Below are 15043 nucleotides of genomic sequence, written 5' to 3'. Positions count from 1 at the left end.
ATCACTGCCCCGGGTTGTTTTGTTGCCTCATGTGGAGCCTGCTGTGTTCGGGTTGCCAGGAGTTGAGCTTCACCTCCTCTTCAGGAACCCAAACCGTGATGCTCGTAGGACGGTCCTGAGCCGCCGGCGCCTCCAGCCGAACCGAATCGACCTTTGAACAGCAGTTTCTCTCCCACGGTGGTGAAGGCTCAGCGTCGAACATGGGTCTCAAAGTGAAAATGCAAAATCGATGCATTTTTACCTGAAACGTCGTGAAACATATTCGAATATTCGCTTTCAGGTGGCAGACAGACTCCAGTACTGCTCAGATGTCTGAACCCACCGAACGCGTCTTAACTGACCGTCAGCGGGTCGGTTCTGCCCTGACTCTCTGTGATCACCGTCTGGGCATTTCGATGACTGAATTCAGGTGTTCCAGTCAGACGCCTGGACGAAAGCCTCCCGGTCTGAGTCAGAAGAAGTCCCGTCTCCGCACAAAGCGAGCTCCGTGAGGGCTTGATGAGTTGAAGTTGACAGAGCCCTGACCTGAACACGATCCAGCAGCTCCGGGATGAACCCGACCGGCGATCCGGAGCCAAACCTTCTCTTTCGACATCAGTGTCCGACCTGATGGATGCTCTGCAGAAGGAACGGGCACGAGTTCACTCAGAAACGCTCCAAGATGTGGTGGAACGGCTTCCAAGACAGATTGGAAACGGTTGTAGCTGCAAATGGATGTGCTGGAAGACACCGTCAGTCCAGGCCCTGCCGGTGAAAAAGTGATACGCCATTGGATGTTTGTCCATCTAATGAGTACATGAAGACAGTAACCGCCATGTTGATTCTGTGAACTCCAGCCAGCGTCTTCTTGGGTGTAATGATCGGGTAGAGTTTAGAAGACGCAATTTCCACCCGGTTACCTTGCCTGCACTTTTCCTTTCTCTCCTCTTTGAAGTCTGGGGAACTTCATCACCTCGGCTGTGATGGAGCTTTTCTCTGAGCTGCTGTGAATCTTTCCAGCAGCTCCAGGAACATCGGTGCTGTTCCTGAGAGTCCGTTTTCAGGCGAGTCCTCTGCGAAGAAATACAGTGAACGGTGACATCTTTCAACCAGACCCAGAACCAGACTCAGAGGAGGCTTTCTGTAGAACCAGATTCAGGGGAGAATTTCTGATTTTCCTGTTTGTGTTAAGGACGACCTACAAAGCGAATGCTAGGATGAGAACTGGAGGTTGTAGTTTCACAAAACAAGTTAATTGAATTGCATTAAATTAATGTTATTGACATGTAATGTCAATATGTCATCATTCTCACCTTAACATCCATTTAGTTTCACAACATTAAAGAATAACTGCAGTTCATATTTCGGTCAAATGTGGTAGTTTCCGTCATAATATCAGGGAAAGCTCTTGCAGCTGTGTGTGTCTGGCATGTGGAACAAACACACAAACCTACAGTAGCTTTGTGTTGTCGAACCTCTCAACAGGCAGGATGACGAACCAGACGACAGCCAACCAGTCCAACACCAGCAAGGCCAAGGAGAAGGAGGAAAACCAGCGCGACGACAACACCGACATGGCGTACAAGGACGCCGGCCACTGCAGCCGCAACACCCACAACCTGCTGCTGGGACTCACCGTCATGGGTAAACCGGGGACCAGCAACCAGCGTCCCACATTCTTTCACTTAGTTTGAGGTCGCTTTCATTGTTGGGAAACTCTGCGGCGCGTTCGGTGGCACGCAGAGCGGAGATGCTCAGACTCCACCGTCCTTTTCCCAGCAAACATCTGAGGCTTGTTGTCCTCTTTAATCTGGGTCTGTAAACACTCTGGTATGCTCTGGCACGGCTGCCTTCGCTGTCAGAAAAGAAAGAGCCTCAGCAGAGACCAAAAGGCTTTGCTTGGGGTTTTTTTTGTCTGTAATTTGTCCCACAGATTGTAACCCCGATACGAACTCATTTCCATCGACGGCTCGCTCTGATCATCCATCTCCTACATGTCAGCTGTAAAGTGATCGGAGCTCTTAACAGGCCAGAGTCTTACTTTGAACGATTTCTTTGAAGTGTTTAATATGTATAATGTGTTCTTGTGATAGTTAGCATTACTGCTAGCGAACCTGTCTGCAGGCTGGTGGTTCAGCTGACGCTCAGGCTCCAGAGAGGCGTGTTCCTCCCTGTTCTTGAGCCGTGGCGTCTGTCGTCTGTGCAGGAGTGGTGATGGGCGCCGTGTTCGGGATGCTGCTGCGCTACATGAAGGTGAAGGACAGCTCCGCCCTCACCATGGTCTCCTTCCCCGGGGACATCCTCATGAGGATGCTGAAGATGCTCATCCTGCCCCTCATCATCTCCAGCCTCATCACAGGTGGGCAACGCAGCTTTCTCAAGACCGCCTCCGAGGTGGAGGTTTTCAGGAACGCTGTGACTCCGTTTCCATGGAAACAGGAGGAAACGTCAAATGCAGCTTTCCTGTAATGCTTCTGCTGGTCTTGCACCACCACCCTAGTTAACAGTTCTACCATGCTACTTTTTAAAAGTTCTGTGTAGCTGCTTTTAATTACAAAACTCCTAAAAGTCGTCACAAATTCTCATCTCAGTGCTGAGAAATACAGCTGTGTTCGCACTGACCGCAAACATGTGGTCTGAAGCTCACAACACAGCCAAACGCAATGATCCTAAATCTTAAATAAATGGACACAACTAAACATTGTCACATTAATGTTCTTCAAAATACCAATTTATAGTGGAAAACAATTTTTAAGAAAATCTGTAAACTATTCAGTTTTATTACCGTCCGGAGTGGAAATGCTAATGAAACTTAACTCCATGTACTTAACGTGGGAAAATGAAATAGTTTGAGAAGCTTTGTTGGGCATTTTTATGATGTTTAGCCTGAACAACAGACGGGAACATGTGGGGACATGTGGGGAGATGTAAGGAAGCTGTAGGAAGAAGCGAGGGCTGTGTCTGAGTGTGTGTTCCCGCCCAGGACTGGCCGGTCTGGACGCCCGCTCCAGCGGCCGGATGGGCAGCAGAGCCATGGTGTACTACATGACCACCACCGTCATCGCCGCCATCCTGGGGGTCATCCTGGTGCTGGGCATCCACCCGGGGAACCCCAAGCTGAGGGGGGGCACGTACACCTCGGTGCCCAAGAACCAGGAGGTCAGCAGCCTGGACGCCTTCCTGGACCTGATCAGGAACCTGTTCCCGGAGAACCTGGTGCAGGCCTGCTTCCAGCAGGTAGCGTCCCGAGCTTTTTACATATCGTCCCAATAATACAGACTGGTGGCTTGGTCTGGTGGTGAATTGGAACATTTGAGTCGATTTCAGGTCTTTCTAAGAGGAGTTTGCATGTTCTCCCTGTGAGTGGCTTTTCTGTTGCTGCTCTGTTTCCTTCCTACATTACAAACACGTATTTGATCTTATTTGCTGACTGTACGTCGCCTGTAGGTGTGAATGCGTGTGACGTTGTTGGCTGTCACCTTGAATCAGATGTGGCAGTAAAGAAAATCGATGGAACTCCGCTGGAGATGAGGAATAAAGAACCACAACCCATATCAATAAATATCCAACTTTTAAAATGCATTGAATTAAACCCGTTGAAAGTCCGCCAACTCGTTTAAAAACAAGTTTAATGATGAAATGATCGAGAAAGATGGATGAAGGGAGAGAACTCTTCCCTCAGTTTGCCACATTCTGATTAAAACCAAAACTCCTGATGAAATAAATCTCATCTCTCCTCAGATCTTCTTTCAAAATCTGAGGAGTTTTTATGTCGCTGCTCAAACGTCCTGGATGGACAGAAATCCACATCCTGAGCTGCGTTTCATCCAGCTCAGCTAGCAGACTGCTTTCTGCTTGTGGCCGTCCTTCACATCACAAGACCAGTGATTTTTAATTTTGTTTTCCTGGTAAAGACCAAAAATCCACTGATAACTTTCCAGTGAAGCAGTTTTTTCTACTTTTTCTTTTTCTTTCTTTTTTTTTGGGGGGGAGTCCAACAGATTCTGATGTCTCATCAGGGTTCTGCCAAATTTGAAAAACAAGACATGACTGAAACATAAGTTTTTAAAACATCGGAACAAAATAGGGTCCTGTTCACACGACAACGTTTAAAGTGAAGATGCAGCTGATTTTGCATTTTCATTTCAGAAAATTATCACGTTTCCATGGCAACAGATTGAAAACCAAGTGAATCTCCGCCGTAGATTTCCTGTTTGTGTCTGAAGGATGAGGAGTTTTCTCTCCTCAGCAGAGCGTCGTCTGAAGGCTGAGCTCTGAGGAATCCTCCCTCCTGTCCTCTCAGGCCTCTTCCTCTCTCCGGCCTGCACGTCTGTTTTACTGCCTCTTTTGTTTGTGCTCATCAGGGATTCATTGGAGTCATAAAAGACATAAATGCTTTAGCAGGACGGACTCGTCCTTCCCCTCCAAACCCCTTTCTCCAGCTTTCTCTTCCCGTGTGAGAATCTCTCATTCTGTTTTGTCCTCTGAACATCACTACCAGTTCGCCTCGCCGCTGCCAGGGCTGTGTTTCTTCACGAGAGACGCTGTGTGTCCCCCGCAGGTCCAGACGGTGCTGAAAACGGTGGCGGTCCCCGTCCAGAACCAGAGCGAGCCCATCATGGTGAACAGGAAGAAGCTGGAGTACAAGTGGGGCATGAACGTGCTGGGTGAGTCGGACCGGCCGATCGGCCGACCTGTGCGTCGCCGCCGCACGCCGGAGCGCCGTCTGACCCGCCGCTCTGTGTCTTGGTCAAGGCTTGATCGGCTTCTTCATCACCTTCGGCATCTGCATGGGCAGGATGGGCGAGCGCGGGAGGATCATGTGCGACTTCTTCAACATCCTCAATGAGATCATCATGACGATGGTCTCCATGATCATGTGGTCAGTGTGTGTGTGTGTGTGTGTGTGTGCATGCGCCGTGCATGTCTCTGTCTGGGCTCTCTGTGCTTTGACGTTGTGCAGATACCACACACACACACACACACACACACACACACACACACACACACACACACACACACATAAACAGAGGTCAGTGACAGTGATGGATAAGGCTCCCAAACTGTGCGCATGACTCAACCTGTGGGAACGAGGACGGAGGCCGGCCGGCGGAGCGAGCGAGCGAGGGAAGAAGAGTGTGAGTGAAGGACGCAGACAGATGGAGGGACGGAGGGTTTCCCTGGGACTCGCTGCAGTCTGGTATGCTGGGAGTAGCGGGAGCCGTCCTCCGGAGCGATCCCAGGGGAGCCGAGGTGGACCAGATCCAGAATGTAATGGATCCGCCTCCAGCAGGAGAACAAGCAGATGTGAGCAAGTCACTGAAAACTGGATCTTCACTCTCATTAGTGAGTTTAGAAAGTGAGCTGGCGCTCACAGCTGGGTTATTATCCACGGTGTAGCTTATTCCTTCACATTAATGTTCACTCGTTCAGCTCAGTGGGGGGAAGATGCTCTAAAATCCTCTGATCGGGCTCTTCACGCTGCTGTTAGGACTGAGGTGGTTCTTCTTCCAGTAAGCAGGAGCTTAGTGGCGTAGTTACTGTGTGCTTTACCATGTATCAAAGGTAAGTTAGCACTTACTGATGTGGCAATGTGGCTAAAGGTAATGCTACATGCTAAAGTTAATGCTACATACTAAAGGTAATGCTACAGGCTAAAGTTAATGCTAGAGGCTAAAGTTAATGCTAGAGGCTAAAGGTAATGCTACAGGCTAAAGTTAATGCTACTCACTGTCAGATGAATTGAGTTTCTTCTGAACCGATGTGGCGCCTGCTCTTGTAAACAGAAGTTTATTGAAATAGTAACAGATGTGCTTGGCTAATGCTAACCATTGGTTAGCTCAGTGAGCATTGAGAGACAGCGGCTCTGCAGCTTTTCGACAGTTTCACTTCAATGTTATTTCTGTAGAACCAAATTAAACAAGTCATTTCAAAGCATTTTAACAGAGAAACAACAAATCAGCAAGTGCAGAGGAAGAGAGCGAGTCCTGTTTAACTGGAGAAAACCTGCAGAACCAGACTCAGAGCAGGAGACTTCCCACTCTTAAGGTTATCAGAGAAAAAGCTGGAACAGGCAGACTGTGGGAGGGATTCAAACCCAGGTTCGTGTGGAGGGGTAACTTAAGGTTGTTCATAATAAGCTCAGGAAACCATCAGCGACGGGACCCGTAAGGAGACATGGGAAGAGGGAGCGGGTGGAGAGCAGGGTGGGCGTTTGGACGAAAAACAGCAGGACGCTTGTCAGGCGGCTCTCCTGGGCCGTCTCCACGTCTCCCCGTCTCCACGTCTCCCCGTCTCCACGTCTCCCCGTCTCCCCGTCTCCCCGTCTCCACGTCTCCCCGTCTCCCTGCCTCGCTGCGCAGCTGGACACCAGAGGAACCGTCCGTATCACTCAGGCAGTGTAAACAGATGAGTCAGCGGCCGGCGGCGCGAGCCAAACACACAGCGCAGTGTTTACAGGAACACTCGTCACACGAGGAGCACATCCATCAGGCCGTGTACACCGAGCGCTCCGACAAACAACTGTCAGCGGGCGGGGGGGGGGGGGGGGGGGGGGGTCAGCTCGCACGGCCCGCGGCTTCCATTCGCGTCTCAATACGGCCGACTGTCCACGAACAACTGCGGAGGAAACCAGAGATCCAGCTATGTGTCACACCCTCTGCTGGGGAGAGACGCTCCATTGACGGCGGCCGGCGATTGACGAGCCGCTGCCAGAAACCTGCTGCTGCTTCACGACGGCGCCGCGTCCACAAACGGGCCGTCTCTGATATCAGGAGACGCTCCGTACCTCATGATCACTGCAATACCAGCCGGTTCGTTTTAAAAACTTGCTTTCCAATCTGGAGCCTTTTCGATTGAAATCAAGGTCATGCTTTGTGAAGATCGTCTTTATTTAAATATTGAAATATCACAAACATTACGAGACACGCAACAAATACAAGAAGAAAAACGAAAAAAAAAACGCCGCAAAAATGAAAAACGAAAAATGACATTAACCTCCAAATATCTGAAATTATCATTTTCCCTCCAGTTTTTAATTTTGGTCAATTAAATGAAAATCTCTCTGTTTTGTTTTTCTTTTATATTTAGCTTTTGAAGATGTTAAAGTGTTAAACAGCAGTCAGTGAGAGGAGTCCGTGAGGCGTTCAGGTGCCGTTTGGAGTGTCGGTCAACTTCAGGTTCTCAAAGTAAAACACGTGAAAAAGGAGGAAATTTAGTAAAACACAATATAATCTCACAGACACACAAAAAATACATACAAATTAATAACACATTAACACAACACACATACAAAAACAAAAAAAGAACACATTAACAACAACAAACATAGAAACACACACACATATAAACATACAAAAACAGAGAAAACAAAACACACACAAACTGAAAACACCGAAAATGCACAAATACAAAACAACTGTCACAAGTGACACAACATCAGTCAAACAGAATATTATTTCACACACACACACACACACACACACACACACACACACACACACACACACACAAACAAAGCACTTCAACACAAACAAACACAAGAACAGACCCATGAACATATAAACATACAAACACACAAAATAACACAAGCAAACACTAAAAACACATAAATATAAACAAACACTTCAAGAAACGCACATAAACAAAAACACAAATGCTACACACAAACAAAAAAACACCCAGTACAAAACGCATCAACACAAACAGACACACAACCAGTTAAGACACATAAGTGTAAACATAAACAAGCACGTCAAAACACACACACACACACACACACACACACACACACACACACACACACACACACACACACACACACACAGAAAATAAGAACCTTTTTGTGGAGTTCTGATGACGTTTTCATGAGATAATCTGATTGTAAATTGAGCTCCAGGAACATAAACCTGAGGACTGAGATCGTCCTCCTATAGTTTATAGTATCGTAGTATTCATGTCAGTGTGTGTTTGAGGAAGTGCACGAGCCGCGCACGGCATGCCTGCAGGTGCTGACGGTGGCTGTGTCTGCAGGTACTCTCCCGTCGGCATCGCCTCGCTGATCGCCGGGAAGATCGCGGCCATCGGAGACCTGGAGGTGGTGGCCCGGCAGCTGGGCCTCTACATGGTGACGGTCATCGTGGGCCTGGTGATCCACGGAGGACTCATCCTGCCCGCCATATTCTTCGCCATCACCAAGAAGAGCCCCTTCACCTTCTACTCTGGGATCTTCCAGGCCTGGATCACCGCTCTGGGCACCGCCAGCAGGTAGGACAGCCTGCAGGAAGTGTCACTGTATCCGGCCGTGTGTGTGTGTGTGTGTTTGTGTGTGTGTGTGTGTGAACACATGCGTGTCACATGTTTCTTTTACAGCGTCTCGTCCCGGCGCAGCTGCCGGAGCTGCTGTGACTGATCGGCGTAGCCTGCTGCTGCCAGCCGCCGCTATTTGGGCTCGATCTGAATAAAATCCTGCATTTATGCAACCCGCGTTGACAAATTCAGGCCGGCGGCGCCGAATGTGTGTGTGAGCGCAGGATATCATGGTCAAGCCCATGTCAGACAGATCCTGTGCTGTAAACGTACGTCTAAAGCCTGCGGATTAGCCGCCGCCGGCCGCCGGGTCCTGCCTGGATCGGCTTGGCTCGGCCCGCCCAGCGTTCCGCACGGCCGCCTGAAACCAACTGCCATTTTGGCACATTACCGGGGATTTAGAGAATATGGGTAATCCCATCAACATTTCCTCTAATTATATTATGACCCGCGCGCCGCAGGCCGGGGAATCAAATTCCTTTAATTCGCATGCTGGAGGATTGAAACAGTGGCCGACACCAGCTGTTGGCGGGAGGCTGTCGGCAGACTCAAGTTTCCACTGCCTTTTTATTTCTCGCCCCGTCTTCGCCCCCCTCACCTTCCTCCTCACCTCTGCACTCGTGTCTCGCCACCTGTCTCCATATTTTATGTCTTTGGGCCGAACTATCTTGATCACTTTAAACTCGTCCGTCTGTCCCGTCAGTGCCGGGACGCTGCCGGTCACCTTCCGCTGTCTGGAGGAGAACCTGAAGATCGACAAGCGCGTCACGCGCTTCGTGCTCCCCATCGGCGCCACCATCAACATGGACGGCACCGCCTTGTACGAGGCCGTGGCCGCCATCTTCATCGCCCAGATGAACGACATCACGCTGGACGGAGGACAGATCATCACCGTCAGGTAAAAGCACACAATGGCCTAGCATTAGCCTCAATCCACGCTATCTGAGGTTAGCATTAGCCTCAATCCACGCTATCTGATGTTAGCATTGCTTAGCATTAGCCTGAATCCACGCTATCTGAGGTTAGCATTGCTTAGCATTAGCCTGAATCTACGCTATCTGAGGTTATAATTGGTCTAAATCCACGGTACCTGATGCTAGCATTGGTTAGCATTGGTTAGCATAAGCCTGAATCCATGTTGTCAGAGGTTAATTTTAGTTGGATTTAGTTGGATTATTAAATTTAATATTCCTGTATCCATGCTACCTGAGGTGAGCATCCGGCTGTTTCTGTATATGAGATGATACTTATAATAACTAACAATTTCCAGGGACATAACCTGTGATTGTCAACAGCTAGTATCCACGGTGCCTCTGGTTAGCATTAGCAAGCGAGTATCCAGTTCTAAAAGCTGCCTGCTGCTGTCTTCATGCTGGTAGTTCATCTCAGCTGTTTTGTTGTCATGATTCTCCTTTTGGAAATGCTGAAATCCAGATTATAGAGCATATTCCTCAAACTTAAAGATGTACCTCCAGCTACCCTCCAGATTATAGAGCATCTTCCTCACGCAGCAGATTTCAGCGTTTACTCACTGAATCGAATCTAGACTACTGATACTGTTCTAACCTAAAAGAGAAGACAATAGAGACTAAAGTGACTCCACAGCGCCATCTGCATAAATCCAGGAACGTAATATGAGACATGCTTCTGTTTCTTCATTTACTGTAAATAACAAGCGGGACTGAGAGCGGCGTGTCATCTAGGAATAACCAGCCGACACAAGCTCTGAAACCAGGGCGGCGAGGAAGTAATGAAATATTTCTGAGGTTTCAACAAAGCCACCGAGGTCCGATTGGATCCAGTTGACTTGGACGGAGCTCAGCTTGTTGCGGCCGCGGGACGCCAGTGACGCTCGGCGCTTTGATGTTGTTTATTGTGCCACTTTCGTCGGCATCTGTTCGCCATCAGAGTGCAAAAAAAAAAAAATCTAATTTTGCGGGAGTCCTGTGTGACCGTTGCATCATCCGCGCCGGAGCTGTCAGAAAATGAAAGCCGTGTGTGCCGCGTAAATCTGACGAGCAGCCAGCATGGTGATAATCAGGGCTGGAATCGCGGAGACGTGCAACGGGGCAACAGATCAACGGCGTCGGCGGTAAATTTGTGGACCTGCAGTCACATCTGGGACCATCGTGACCCCATCGGCTCTGTAATTGAAGACATGACGGAACGAGCCACGTTCGTTGGAGAGCTCAAGTTTCACATCAATAAACAGAAGAGCTGCTGTTGGAAAATTAGCTGGATTTCTTTGGATCATCCAACATTTCACCTTTTCCTTATAAACATCTTCTTCATGTGTACTTATAATTAAAGCTTTAAAGGGTAGTTTTTCGTGTTTTCAGTCCTGCATGAACAGCTTTCAGCTATAAACAGCTTCTGTAGAAACATATGAGCCCACTTGGAAATAATTCTCTTCTGGCTCGGGAATGAATGGCTCATCATTTCAACAACTTCCCCATAAATATTCCAGTTTTCACATTTTTCTGCAAGTGCATGCAAGAGAACGTTGGACGTCTTGCATCTGATGGACACCTTCCAGGAAGGGTGTGGAAAGCCGGTGTCTGGTGGTGACGGACGGGACGCAAACGGCCGCTGCAGAAACTTTTTCAACCGAGGAATCTGTTGGACTGTTCAGCAGTCCGACCTGTGCATACATGAGTTCATCTACAAGTCTGTTGATTTCCACATTCTGCTTTGTCGTGGCCAACCCAGGGCAAGAGGAGAAGAGAACAGGTTCAGAAAGGCTCAGACTCCGTCTCCGTGGAAACGGTGTCATATGCAGCTTCTCTGAAATGCGACGTCTTGTCCAATCATAGTAAACAATAGATCTGCACATGTTCAGTAGATAAGACTATAAAAACTATGTTTTCCTCCAGAGTGGCTCCCAGTCCATATTCTTCTAGTCCTGGTCCTGGTCCTGGTCCATAATCTCCTGGTCCTGCTTCAGGTCCAGTTCAAAACCAATGCCTTATCAATGAAACGTTGTGGTTTAATTAGGCTTTCAATATCAAAGTCAGTCAAACATTCACAGGCAAATTGACACCTAAATGAAATCTTCAGCATGTCTGTGGTTGGTGGAAGGATGCTACACCCTGTAGGCTCAGGTAGAACATGTAATCTCCACATACTTGGAGCTACTTTGAACCAGGAACATTTGTACTTTCTTGCTGTGAGTTTTGTAAACCGCTGCTCCAGAGGAGCATGTTTGAGGTTTATGAAGGATCTTTGCTCAGCACCTTTCTCCAGCTGTTAGACTAATCTCGCTGAATCAGCAGTCAGTTTTCTGAATGGTTTTCTTGTGAATCACTCACTTCCACCATTAAAATTGCTTTTGCCGCCGTCTTTCACTGCCTTTGTCACCGTCTGGAGGCCATGCACAGTGTCAGTTGTGGTATTTCCGCAGAAATGATGGTTTTTGCTCACATTTTTCCCTCATGCCGTCACCTTTCGCACATTGAATGAATTGATTCCTTCTTTTGTGCGTATGAAGAGTCGTTTGTGCTGGAAGTCATGAGATGGATCTGCTACTTGTCAGCTTTGACACAAGCTCTTGCAAAGACTTAACTGTTTTTAAGCAGATTAGAGTCAGTCTTTGCAGCAACACTGATGTCTTACTCTTATGATTGTCTGTTTTCTAATGGCTAAAATCTATGTAGATCTAATTTTTTGATTAAATGAAATAAAGGCACTTGAAAGATTTTAATGATTTAAATTACATTTTCAGACAAATATTTGACCTCTGTGAAATGCTCAGAATTTTCTAAATTGCCTTTGAATTGTTTACAAGAAATTAAAGAAATGAAATGTGTTTGCTTCAATAAATATGAAATAATCATACAAAAAAAGCAACAGAAAATATGTAAAGAATATAGAAATGCATTTTTTTGTTTTTAACAAAATGACAGCGGCCTGGCTGGTTATGTTCCTGACAGAAAAATGTTTCAACTTAAAACAAAAAGGTTTCATCATTGTTTTCTGGTTATATCTAGCTAATCAAGTTTGTGGCCCAGACGTTTCATCTTAAAGAAAATAGACTCATTACTGATAACGTTGCAGAAAAATGTCGGCATGCCACAGGCCGATCAGGCAAGTAATACCAGTTCATGCCACTAGGGGGTACGTTGAGTCACTTTACTATTTTCCTGCATCTGGGTCAGAAACAGAAAATGCAGCAGATTTTAATACCAATAACCAATACCAATACTATAACGAGTGCTGAAGCTTTTATCGAGTCAATGAGAAGTGGAGAGCTGCTGTTTTCGCCGGTGTGGCTGATTTTCAACCTCTTCCAAGACTATTAATGAGCGCAGAATACCGTAGAGCATCCAGATGAAGACCTTGAGAGTGAACCACATCTCCACATCTCCACCTTAAACTGTTCTGAAGCACTAAGGGCTAAACCAGTGGCGTCACTGCCATGGAAATCTGGTTATTCGTCATAATCACATAATTATAATAATCTCATCGATGTGCCCATCGGCATTAATCAGCACTTCAGAAATAAGCCAGTTTACGGGTTCCTATCTGGTTTTACTGTTGTCTTCTCTTCACTCTTTGTCAACTTTTTCCACTGCTTGTTGTCTCCTTCTGTTTACACAGAAAGAAAGGAATCAGATGAACAGGTTTATATGTGTGACGACATCAGACTATTTGGGTTGAATCCAGGTCTGTCAATCTGAATTCTGTAGAAATAATGTTACGTTTATTTCCTTGCAGGATCACTGTGAAGCATGTTCTCATTTGCAGAACTTCGTCAGGTCGCCTGGATTTGGTTAAGACTTGGAGGACGATCAGTTCATGCTGTTCACATGATGATATCCAGAAATACCAGCCTTTTATAAATAACTGAGTCGAGTTGACCTGGATCAGTGGCTTTAAACACCTCCAGAAATCGGATGTGATCTTTCGAGATCATGTAAACGAGCTCCGAGTTCCACCTTCAGATCCAACATGCTTCACCTGGAAAATCCTCATGGTGTAAAGAAAGCCTCAAGTTTCATAAGACCCACTGTTTGTTAGTGTCTCCTAATCGGTTCAGGGCCACACAGAACTTTAGGACTGGCTGTAAGCTGTGGATTTTAATAAAGTGCAGTTTTCAATAGAAAACAAGTAAGCATGACGTGACCGATCCACTTGACTACAAGCGCTTTGTGTTGGTTGTTCCTCTAATGCCAGTTAGTCATGCAACTCCTCTTTTAATCATTGCATTGACTGAAATAGACCCACTCCAGCTTTTCCTGTCCTCTTCCCCTACAGTATGACGGCCACCCTGGCCAGCGTGGGAGCGGCCAGCATTCCCAGCGCTGGACTGGTGACCATGCTGCTGATCCTGACGGCGGTGGGCCTGCCCACCCAGGACATCAGCCTGCTGATCGCCGTCGACTGGCTGCTGTGAGTCAGGTGTCGGATGCACAGTTTTCCTTTTTGTTTGGAAACTTTGTAAATGGGACCAAAGGAGAAACTGTAGCTCAGCGATTACAGACAGTACAGTAGATCACTGAACCGGAATCTGTGAATAACCTTACAGATCGAGACTGACAGTAAAAGTCTTTTGGGCTAATCTCAAGACACAAGCAGCAGAACTTCAAAAATTGCTCCAAAAACCATGACACTATCGAAAAGTTCTTCCCTTATTGTGGTTATTATTATAAAGAGGTGTGCTTTCCTGACTGTGATGCTGTTTTCCCCCTCAGTGACAGGATGCGGACCTCCATCAACGTGGTGGGCGACTCGTTCGGCGCTGGAATCGTGGACCACCTGTCCAAGGCAGAGCTCGCCGAGATCGACGCAGCCGAGATGCATCATAACCCGCTGGAGGAGGAGCTGGACTTCATCCCGCCGCCGCCGGTCCTGACCGAGATGGACCTGGTGGTGGACCCCCTCAAACCGCCCGAGCTGCCGCCCCGCTCCCCCCGCCCCCCCAAACTGAACCACCATAGCTCGGCGTTCTCCCAGCCCCACTCCGCCACCTACTCTCCGTCCCGCTCCGTCCGATCCCCGTCGCCGCGCTCCATCCGCTCGCCCTCCCCGCGCTCCGTCTGCTCCCACTCCCCCCGGCCATTCCGCACCCACTCCCCACGCCTCCTCCGCAGGACGGAGCCGGGCTACTGCGCCCTGCCCAGCCACGAGAACCAGGTACTAGCCCTCATACCGGGTTAGGGTTAGGGTTACCCTCTCACCCCCATTGTTGTCTTGTTCTTTGTTCTCTTATTTTCTCTCTCTATTCTTGCTCAGATTCCCACAATTCCTCGCTCCTACAGAGAGCGAGAGCGCGACAGGGAACGGGAGCGCCTGAGGCGCGAGAGTGAGACGGAGGAAGAGGAAGAGAGGGAGCGGGTCCTGGGGGAGGTCAGCGACGGAGAGGAGAGCGACGACACCGCCTACGATCGGAGGCACGCCATCCCCCCAGGCGACCTGCCTTGATCTGACCCCACCGGATAACCTGCACCGATCTGACTCCACCGGATAACCTGCACCGATCTGACTCCACCGGACAACCTGCACCGATCTGACTCCACCAGGCAACCTGCACCGATCTGACTCCACCAGGCAACCTGCACCGATCTGACTCCACCAGGCAACCTGCACTGATCTGACTCCACCATCCACCAGGCAACCTGCACCGATCTGACTCCACCGGACAGCCTTCACCGATCTGACTCCACCGGATAACCTGCATCGATCTGACCCCATCGGATAATCTGCACCGATCTGACTCCACCAGGCAACCAGCACCGATCTGACTTCCAACTATACATGG

At 48.3% G+C, this 15043-nt stretch overlaps 1 protein-coding gene across 1 annotated transcript; it reads left to right on the top strand.

Annotated features, from left to right (window-relative positions):
• Positions 1-1469: 1469 nt before the first annotated feature.
• slc1a9 (solute carrier family 1 member 9) lies at positions 1470-14722 on the top strand. Its single transcript, XM_030089561.1, has 10 exons — positions 1470-1623; positions 2186-2338; positions 2963-3216; positions 4541-4646; positions 4735-4861; positions 8011-8244; positions 8990-9184; positions 13540-13674; positions 13977-14418; positions 14518-14722. Exons 1-10 carry the CDS (start codon positions 1470-1472, stop codon positions 14704-14706), a joined length of 1989 nt encoding a protein of 662 aa, XP_029945421.1. The 3' UTR covers positions 14707-14722.
• Positions 14723-15043: the final 321 nt, after the last annotated feature.

Source organism: Salarias fasciatus, chromosome 4 (genome assembly GCF_902148845.1).
Source record: "Salarias fasciatus chromosome 4, fSalaFa1.1, whole genome shotgun sequence".
In the NCBI taxonomy this organism is placed as follows: domain Eukaryota; kingdom Metazoa; phylum Chordata; class Actinopteri; order Blenniiformes; family Blenniidae; genus Salarias; species Salarias fasciatus.
The sequence above is the reverse complement of the archived record's forward strand: the minus strand, read 5'-3'. Positions and strand labels throughout refer to the sequence as shown.

Excerpts from the sequence above, each read along its gene's own strand:
- slc1a9 (XM_030089561.1), top strand. The coding sequence starts at position 1,470 with ATGACGAACCAGACGACAGCCAACCAGTCCAACACCAGCAAGGCCAAG. Across the intron at positions 2,339-2,962 it reads CATCTCCAGCCTCATCACAG|GACTGGCCGGTCTGGACGCC; the intron begins GTGGGCAACGCA and ends GTTCCCGCCCAG. Across the intron at positions 8,245-8,989 it reads GCTCTGGGCACCGCCAGCAG|TGCCGGGACGCTGCCGGTCA; the intron begins GTAGGACAGCCT and ends CTGTCCCGTCAG.